The 10562-nt window shown below is 41.2% G+C and overlaps 1 protein-coding gene across 1 annotated transcript in view; it reads left to right on the plus strand.

Moving 5' to 3' along the window:
- The window catches only part of RYR1 (ryanodine receptor 1 (skeletal)), a 199386-nt gene that overhangs the window by 142572 nt on the left and 46252 nt on the right, over positions 1 to 10562 (plus strand). Inside the window, exon 89 of the mRNA XM_006899740.1 lies at positions 2341 to 2528. Within this exon, the coding sequence (XP_006899802.1) occupies positions 2341 to 2528 (188 nt within the window). The remainder of the gene's footprint in view (positions 1 to 2340; positions 2529 to 10562) is intronic.

The raw sequence follows: 10562 nt of genomic DNA on the forward strand, positions 1-10562 counted from the left end.
ATAGGCTCTTGCTCATATGTTGTTTCATGAAATTCTTCTGTGTCTGCCAATTCCTTTTGATATAGTGACTCAGTATATTCTTTCCATCTTCTTTTCATACTTCCTGGATCATTTAACATTCTGCCCAAAGCATCCTTGATTTCTGCTAAGGTGTGATAAATGTTTTTCTAGACTTTAGTTTTTCTTGTTATTGTTTTTACTAATAGGACAAAGATTTTCTTTTTCCCCCAGAGAAGATCTTTTTTACTTTTTTTTCTTTTTTTTCGAATTTCTATTTTAACAAAAGTTTACAGAAAATTTGGATTTCCACTCGTACTTTGTTGTACATTTTTCTCCCTAATCCCCCACCCCCAGTTCACTTTTGTCTTTAAAAAGAGTCTTTCATTGTTGCAGTTTCCTCCCTCCCCCTGCCCTCAAGTCCACTTTTCTATGCAGCTCTTAGTCTGGACTAATGTCATGCAAATAATACCTAATCATATATTTCTTTTAGACAGTTCTTTCTCTCATTTGTTTCAATGCAGTGTTCATTATTTATCCCCTCTTTTCTTAGTTTCCCTCCAACCCCCATTTCAATCCTGCTTTAGAACAGTGGCATTATATAGTATTTGTCATTTTGTGACTGAGATATTTCACTCAGCATAATGTCCTCCAGGGTCACCCATTCTATATCATGTATTATGAGCTCCTTGTTTTTTAGTGCTGCGGAGTATTCCATTCTGTGAATATACCACAGCTTCTCTATCCAGTCATTTGTTGATGGGCACTTGAGTTGCTTCTACCTCTTTGCTATTGTGAACAATGCAGCAATAAACATGGGTGTGCATGTATCTGTTTGGGTAGTAGTTCCAGTTTCTTTGTATAGGGAGGATCTTTTATAAAGACTCATAAAGAGTATCTTCACTCTTTTACATGATTCCATAGTATAAATTGTGCAGGTATATAGTGACTCATTTAACTAATCCCCTATTGGTGGACATTAATTTTTAAAATAGTTTTAAAATATTTAGCAACTAAAATGTTGAAATAAATAATCTTCATATGATATGTCAGTTTTTAAAAACCTAGCTTTTTTAAAATAAAAAGTTCCACCTAAATATTTAGATTTCCAGCTTTTCAAGAAAATATGATTTAGTGACCCAAAGCCTACATACCCACCCACAAGACAAAAATCAGCTACACTCGTTTAAATATTGTTTCAATGTTAAATACTTGATTTAAGTGGCTGTACTGTAAGCCTGCAAGAGGATGCCTGTAGGTTTTAGGAAATTTATACTGGAAAAGGCTTCATGTTTTTAACTTAGTTTCAAATTGTTAAAAAAAAAAGAATATTTCTATGTACACATACACATATGTGGATAAGAAGTGATAAAAGAAATAGAATTATACACTTTATGGGGCAAAATGTAAACACTAGATTAATCTGGAATATTTGGGGATTCCCTATACTATTCCTGCAACTTCTACATAATTTAGAACTATTTTAAAAGGTTCAAATATAAACTAGAACTACACCTTTGAAGCCCCTTTTAGAGAGGATGTGGTGTCCCAGTTTGCCACAGTCTCTGCACATCCCCGCTGCCTAACCTTTGACCTACCTCATTCATCCATGCACTTGCCTGGCCTCTGTAAACTCAGAAATGAAAAGCTTGGCTATATAAGCTCTTAGCTTATATGTGAACTAGCTTAGGTATGTGAGGGCCTAGGTACATAAACTCTGAAACCATGTGGTCCTAGACTTAAATCCTTCCACACCATTACTGGCTACATAACTGTAGTTTTCTTAATCTCAGTCTCCTCGTCTGTAAAAGGGGACAGTAACACACCTTCCTCACAAGGTTGTCCTGAAGTCATGCCAGGGCAGTTCTTGGCATGGCACCTGGCATCTACATGAGCATGGCCATTGTAACGTTCATTGATGATTCCCCGCAGCTAGTGGGAGAGAAATCTGCTTGGTGGCTTAGTAGTAAAGAGATGTGCTCGCAACACAAAGTTGTCTGGTTCAGACCCACCAGCTGTTCCGTGGGAGAAGGATGAGCAATCTCCTCCCCTGTGATTTACTGCCTCTGAAAACCTGCTGGAGAGTCAGCTGTGAGTCAGTACTGACTCCATGGTACACAACAGCAACAGCAGGTGGGAGCAACGGGCAGAGGCAGGACCTGCCAGGTGCACACGTGGTGTTGCTGAAAAACAGGAAGTGACTCGGGCTGGTCAGGGAGACTCCCACCAGCATGGTAGACCTTGGGTGGCCACACATGGCTTCTGAGCCAGGGAGGGAGGTGAACCCAGTGAGCTCCAGAAAGGAGACTCCCTAGGACCACACTGACCAAGGCCTGCCCACAGGGAACGTGGTGAACGGCATGATTGCCCGGCAGATGGTGGACATGTTGGTGGAATCCTCATCCAACGTGGAAATGATCCTCAAGTTCTTTGACATGTTTCTGAAACTCAAGGACATCATGGGCTCAGAGGCCTTCCAGGACTACATCGTTGATCCCCGTGGTCTCATCTCCAAGAAGGACTTCCAAAAGGTGGGCCCTGAGACTGGAATGGGAATTGGGGGAGGAGGGGAGGGAAGGAGCCACTGGACTCTGGTACAATGTTGATCTCTAACCACAGTCTTCCTGAGTCTCAGTCTGCTTGTCTGTAAAATAGGGATAAAACAGTGTCTGAGTACAGTGGAAACACGTGGCTACTAACTGGAAGGTCAATGGTTCAAACCCACCCACTGCCATTTAGGAGGAAGATGAAGCTCTGTGTTCCTATAAAGATTTATAGTTTTATAAACATTCTCAGGCAGTTCTACTTTTATCTATAGAGTTTTGGTTTTTAAGAGATAAAACTCAACTCATTACTACTGTGTCAGAACAGACTCATATTTGACCCTCTGGTAGGTTTTCCAAGGCTATGGGGTTACCATGCTTGGAAAGGTCATTGAAAGAGAGGGGGACCCTTAACAAGATGGATTGACACAGTGACTGCAGCATTGGGCTCATGTATGTCAGAGATGATGATGCTGGCCCAATGTAGGGGAGGGGTCAGATAAGCTATTCATAGGATGACTGTGAGTTTTACTTGATGATGCATAACAGCAACAATAACAACAACAACAACTTGCGTGGAAAGAGATTGCCAATTACTCTCCCTCAGTGGTGCTGGTAGATTTGAACCTTCAGAGAGGTTAGCACCATCATTTCCTACAGGCTACCACCACCAGAGTTCTCTTTTTATTTTTAAATAAGTAGCAAAAAAAAATTGTAACTGAGGGGAAATTTACAAAGTATATTTTTTAATCAATCATTAATTCATATTTTATTCCATACATGAATTGTAGTACCCACAGTGCCCAATCATCCGCTCATTCATTCTCTTTACCCATTTAAGTATTCATTATCTATTCATTCCTTTTCCTCCTTTATAACCATACTGGAATGATTCTATATGTGTGTAAATCTTTCTTCAGCTTTTTTTTTAATTTAAATTTTATTTATTGTGAAAAACATGTATGGGGATACAAGGGGATGACGGTTGGGAGCAGAAGGGTGAGAATGGGCAGGGAAGAATTGCAGGGCTGCACAATTTGGTGGGTGAGGGGAGTAGGTGAAGGAAATGAGAGAGATCCAGTGGGAACCAGAAGAGAAAGGGTGATGGTGAGCATAGTCCAATGGTGATTAATTTTTTTTAACAAAGAAATCGTCTTATTCACTTATGGGTTTCTCATTTTGGAATGGGGTGCAGACTCTCTGGCTTCTTCCTGCTGAATTGGGGCATTGATGTGAAGGGGGAAGGGGAGCCCATTTTAACACCTTGCTGGTGGTCCTGAGTTGACGCTGCATGCCTTCTTGTCCTGTTAGAAGATATTTTCCTGACATTTACTCCCCTCTGGACTGCAAAGTGTTTTCCAAGGTGGGTCCAGTGGGGATGGCTGGCTGAATCCTGAGGCTCCATCCTCCATTGCTTCCTTAGCTGGCAGTTATATTTCCCTTTTTATCTCTGGAACTGGGATCAGGGTTCATGTCTGGAGTAAAACTCAGTGTTAAGGTTACCTATAGGAAAGGGAGCAAACCTAGAGAAAACTTGTGAGTTACAAATAGAAGGACTATGGAGGTGTCTTCAGCTTTTTATAAAAATAATCTTATATAATATTTTTCCTTTTGTGTGACTGATTTATTTCACTAGGACTAATGTCCTTTAGATTCCTAAGAGACAGAATATCTAAATGCAACCCCCATTCCCTGGATACCTGCAGGAAAACTGATTTCTTCAACAAGTCAGGATTGAATAATTTCGGTAGTTTAGAGAGCAGCATTGCACCAGCTTAACTTCCTGATTTGCATGATTGCTCTGTGGTTCTATAACATGAACTGGAGCTCAGGCAGCACACACTGATGTCGAATCATAATAAAGTCAAATTTAATATTTAGGCAACTGGGTGAAGTGTTCCATATACCATTCTTCCTTTTTTCCTCTCTACACTATTCTTGCTGCTTCTCCATAAGCCATTCACCCGTGGTATCTGTGGTACAGCAGCACCAGATAACTAAGATAGCTGCTAACCTCAAGGCAGGGGACTGGATGTGCCCTGCGTCCATAGGACTTGGAGTTTTGTAAACCTTATGAAGCAGTTCTCTGTCCTGTAGGGTTGCTGTGGGTCAGAATTGACTGAGGTAACACGATAGAGCAAGCACTTCTCCTTTACAGCATATGGTTTACCATGAGTCAAGCTTGACTTGATGGTCTGTGGTTATTTGTTATTGTTCTGAAGCAGGGTCTCCACTTTCAGTTACTGTTCTCTTTGCAATCAGTAGATGTCTTGTGAGAGCACACTTTGAGGCTATGTAAATGTCCTGTTCACTCCCTAGATTTAGCACCCATCATTTCCCTGAAATTATTGCATGTTGTTGTTTTTGTTGATAGGTGCTTTTGAGTCAGCTCTGACTCACAGTAACTCTTTGTATCGCAAACAAAGCCCTGCCTGGTCCTGCACCGTCTCTACTGTGCTTCCACCCTGATGTCAGGCACTGTGCCGGTCCATCTCATTTGTCTTCCTCTCTTTCATTGACCTCCAGCTTTTTTCAGCATGATGCTCTTCTACAGGGACTGGCCTCTTGACAACATACCCGAAATGTGTAAGCTGAGGCCTCACTGTCTTGCTTCTAAAGAACATCCTGGCTGTACTTCCAAGATGGATTCATTTGTTCTTTGGGTGGTCCATGACATATTCAGTGCTCTTCTCCAGACCACAACTCAATTCAGAGGCATCAGTTCTTCATCAGTCTTCCTTACTGTGATTACCAAATGTGGATTTTAAAAATGGCACAGATGGGGGTATCATCTGACCTCACAGGGGAAGGGGAGAGAATAAAAAGTATCAACAGCCCAAGGCTGATGATTCTTGTGAGATAGATGTCAGACAGAACTTGAACCTCCAATTTCATTACTAGCTCTTCCCCCCTCCCCATTACCAGTTATGACACTAGCCATTGCTCTGGCAAGCTTTACGTCCCTGTTGGCTTGGAGAATTTGTTGCATGACAACACATAAGTCACAGGGGAGTAATAGGTTACAATGCAAGATCAGTTACTGACCTTAATAAGTCAGGATACAGTTCTTTGATGAGGACAGCTTCTCAGCTCTGCCCACAGCAGTCATCTCTGTGGCCCCTGGCCCCTTGGTCTGGTCTCAGACATGTTTGAGCCAGTGTTAAAAGCTCTTTGTAGCTCTGCCAATAAGTGCGTGGAGGCACCGACCCCAACAGTAAGCCTAGACTCTGAGCTACTCATTTCTTTTGCTATGTGAGTCGGCACATGCAGCCTTGCTGCCTCACATATGAGCTAGGCCTTCTCATGCCCCTTCCTAGTTCTCCCAATTCTGCTGCATTTTCTGACACTGCTTCTCATGGTCTCTCACTGTCCTTGGTGTTACATCTCCCTCTCTGACGCCTGGATCTAGGAACACCTGACCCCAAATCCAAAAGACATGCTCTGTATGTATCCTTTCTCTTTGATGGTAGTGAGATCCCCTCTTTCCACTTTTTGGATGCTTTGTTTTAAACCTAAAGGGATGAAAAAGCAGACACATCTCACTAAGATTTCCTGTGCCTAATTCTCGTGGTCCCACCCCTGCAAGCAGTCTGTGTATCTCGTTTGCATTGTTAGTTAGTAATCTGTGCTGTTTCCTTGTGGGTCACAGCACTCTATCTGCATAGTCCTACCCAATCATCTGTTGGATGTTCTAAGACCATGGCAAGAAAGATCATGTAAAAGTGATCAATGGCACCACAGTGATTTTCCAGTTTCCCCTTATACCATAAGGGAGGTGCACCTGATCCAGGCTGTGGTGTTTGCAATCACTTGCGTTGCATCAGAGCTGGACAGTGGCTAAGAATGACAGAAGAATTAACGCCTTTGAGTTGTGATGCTAGAGAAGAGCACTGAACATCCTATTGATTGCCAAGAGAACAAGGTCTGTCCTGGAGAAGGCGAAACCAAGTTGCTCTTTGGAGACAGTATTTGGAGCTCCATCTCACATACTTGGGCATGTTACCAGGAGGGACCAGTTCTTGAAAAAAGATATCATGTTTGGAAGAGTGGAAGGGCAGTGAAGGAGAAGAAGACCCTGGATGAGATGGATTGACACAGAAACTGGGGTAATGGAGAGTAAGTGTGTCAGAGACAGTGAGCCTGGCTCCAGATAGGGCAGTATTTGGAGCTATTGTATAGGGTTGCTATGAGTTGCAGTTGACTTGACAGCACATAACAACAATAAGACATTTCTCACTTTTTAAATTTATTCCTTCATCCACTTGTTTCTATCAATGTGGAATCATTGATTCTTTCTTTGTTCTGTGGATTGCAATCCTTATTGTTCGAATCCACCAGCTGCTTGGTGGAAGAAAGATGGGTAGTCTCCTCCCAGACATTTCTCACTTTTTAAATTTATTCCTTCATCCACTTGTTTCTATCAATGTGGAATCATTGATTCTTACTTTGTTCTGTGGATTGCAATCCTTATTGTTCGAATCCACCAGCTGCTTGGTGGAAGAAAGATGGGTAGTCTCCTCCCAGTAAGCCTCCAGATGGAGGGTCACTGTGAGTCCGAATCTACGTGATGGCAGTGAGATTAGTTTTATCATTTATTTGACTATTCCTCATTGATGAACACTTGCTTTGTTCTCTATCTTTTGCTCTTTCAACTCATACAATAGTCAGGGCTGTCACGGATAGTTGTGCATTGCATTAATTTATAGCACAGCCATTGTAAATCTGTACATGAACCACAGATTTCAAGGTGATGGAAAGAAATGTGTTAAGGAAGTCAAAGGATGACTCAGAATAGGACAAGGTTCAGCTCTATTGTTCATAGGGTTGTTGAGTTGTAGTCGGCTCAACAACATCTAACAGTGTCTCCCACAGGGCTGTGCGATGCTGGCTATAGTGATTACTGTGTGGTTATTCTTGAAAACATTCCATCTGTGTATGATTAAATTTGAGGATGAGCTCCTAAGAAATAGGATTGCTGGGCTAATAGAGTACATTTGTTTGTAATTTAGAAGGCTTTTACCCTCTCCAGAGCATACCATTTTTCTCTTCTGTGTGAGAGTACTTGTTTTCCCACAGCTTTGTTACCAGACTGCATTGTCACATCTTTGAATATATGCCAATTTAATTGGTAAAAAATGGCATCATAGTATAGCTTTAATTTACATTCCTCCTGCTATCCAAGTATTACAAAACCTCTCCAAGTCATTGTTGAGCCACATCTGGCTCATAGCTGACCCTCCAGCAGGTTTTCCAAGACTGTAAGCCACACAGAAGTAGATTGCCCATCTAAAGGATCACTGCTGGATTTAAACCGGCTGACTCTGGGTTAGCAGTGCAACTCTCTACGCAAACTAACCACCAGAGTTCCCTCCTATACATTACAGTAGTGTTGGTTTGCATGTTATCTTGAGGGTTATTGTTCTTTGAACTGGCCACTTCTTTGACTTACTTTTCAATTGGAACTTAGTATTTTTCTTCTTGATTTCTAGGAGCACTTCACATATTAAATGGATTGGATACTTGTTGGTGACAGAAGTTGCAAATATTTTTCCCAGTTCTTCCTTGATCTTTTGACTGTCAGAACCCTTGATTTTTATGTAGAAAAAATATTGATTTTTATTAGATAACATTGGAGTGTTATATATAGCTTGGAAAAATTTCAGACTTTTCAGCTATTGATTTGGCCATCTTGGATTCTTACTCCCATTTCTGGAAGCTGTAGTGGCCTTTGGAGGGAGGAGTGGCATCCACTTCCATAATAGCTTGCCTACGGAAACCTTATGAACCTGAAGAGAGGATGAAAGGCACCCAAGCATCAAGGACTCCATAGGGTGGCTATGAGTCGCCTGCAATTTGACGGCACTTAACAACAACAGCAACATAGTGGCCTAGTGGTAAAATGCTGTGCTGCAATCCCAAAGGCACATGGTTCAAATTCACCACCTGCTCTGCAGGTGGATGAACAATCTCCACCCATACAATTTACTGCTTCTGAAAGCCCTCTGTAGGATAAGATCAGCTATGGGTTGATTCTGGCTCAATGGTACTCAAAAACAACATTTCTAGGGGAGCTCTGGTGGCCTAGTGGCAAGGAGCTGCAACTCCAATCCCAGAGGCGCATGGTTCGAATCCACCAGATGCTCTGCCAGGAAAAGGAGGGACAATCTCCTCCTGTACCAGTCAGATCTGATTTGACGGTACACTCACACAAAAATAATAAAATTTAAAAAAAAACCAAACATTTCTGATGTCACCCTACATCTTCTAAAGCTGCTACTCTTACCTGTTTGACTGATACTCCCAGATGGTTTTCCGCATTTCTATTTATATGAAAATCTATATAGAAAAAATGTAATATTGTTTTATGATTTCTCAAATCCTTCATGGTTAACAGATTTCTTGATATTTTACAGCGAAGGGAGTATTTTGCAGATTCCAGAATCCCAGTTTGAAACGCCCTTCTGGTGGCCAAAACCACATTTTAGATTATTAATTTAGTCTTGGTCAGGATAGACTAACCACTAAGTTATTCATGAGGGGGGTTTTCCTTTATTTTTCTAAAATTTGTAAATGTTTTTGTATGTATCTTTAAATGAAAAGATTTCTTTAAAAAATACATCTTATTGGGGTAGGAGGGAGCTCTGGTGGCATAGCTGTTAGGGAATTGTGCTGTATCACTATAGCAGTTCGAATCCACCAGCAATTCTAAGGGAGAAAGATGGGCAATGGAGATTCTGAGGTGATATACAGCCTGAAAAACTCAATGGAAGGTCAGCTATGAATTGGTTCTGACTTGACAGCAGTGAGTTTATTGAAATATAATTCACATACAGTTTATCCATTTAAATTGTGCAATTCAATAATCTTTTTATATATTTAGAACTATACAACCATCACCACAATCTAATTTAAAACTTTTAAAAACAAAACAAAACAAAACAAAAAAACAACAACAACCCCACACCAACTTTTTACTGTGATTTGAGAGAAGATTTACAGAGCAGATCCTTGTTGGGTTTTGTTCGGTGTTTTTGTTTTGTTGGGGATTTTTTTTAAGTTATCAATGACTAAATTTTACTTAAATCCACAGTAAATGTTCATGGAGGCAGCAGTGAAGAAATCAAATGGTGGCTGAAACCAATTAAGCCTCAGTCTGCTTTCACCAAAGCGCACATTTTAAGTAAAGCACATTTGCTATACACTCAGCTAGTGTTGCTTCTGGATTTCCTAGTCCCCTCGGACCTTCCATCCGGTGGGCCAAATGGGAGAGATCTTCCGCAGAGCTCTCCTCACTGCACTTCAGAGGCAGCTGAACTCCGGGACCTGAGCCTTTTAGCACCACCACCTCACTCATCGCTATGTTTACTCTCCTGTTTTCAGCAGATCTGTTTTCCAGTCAATAGTTTATACCAAGCCATGTCATGGATTGCCATCCTCACAGTATTTTTTTTTTCAGTTGAGATTTTAACAAATGTTTACAGAAAAGTTGCATTTTCATTCACTCATTGTTGCACATTTTCCTCCTTTCTCCTCCCTTTCCCTCTCCCCTCGTTCACTTTCTCTTTTTTTAATATTCATTCACTTTTGCACAATTTCCTCCTTCCCTCCCAGTCCACTTTGCAATGCACTTCTTATTCTGGACCGTTGTCATGCAAATAGTGCCTAAGCATATATTCCTTTTAAACGGTTCTTTCCTTCATCTGTTCCTTCCAATGCAGTGTTCACTATCCCCTCTTTTCCTAGTTTCCCCTCAACTGCTCATGTCAGTCCTGCTTTATAACAGCGCTGTTATGCATATTTGTTTTTCTGTGACAGAAATATTTCCTGAGCATAATGTCCTCCAGGGTCTTCCATGTTGTGTAATGTTTTACGAGTTCCTTGTTTTTCAGGTTGTGTCATCTGCATAATGCAGATTGTTGATAAATCATCCACCAATCTTGACCCCACATTTCTCCTCATAGAGCCCAGCCTCCTGGATAATCTGTTCTGCATATAGGTTGAAAAGGTATGGAGATAGGATGC

Source organism: Elephantulus edwardii, unplaced genomic scaffold, assembly GCF_000299155.1.
Source record: "Elephantulus edwardii isolate Elephantulus edwardi_28Jun2011 unplaced genomic scaffold, EleEdw1.0 scaffold00266, whole genome shotgun sequence".
NCBI classification, from domain to species: Eukaryota; Metazoa; Chordata; class Mammalia; order Macroscelidea; family Macroscelididae; genus Elephantulus; species Elephantulus edwardii.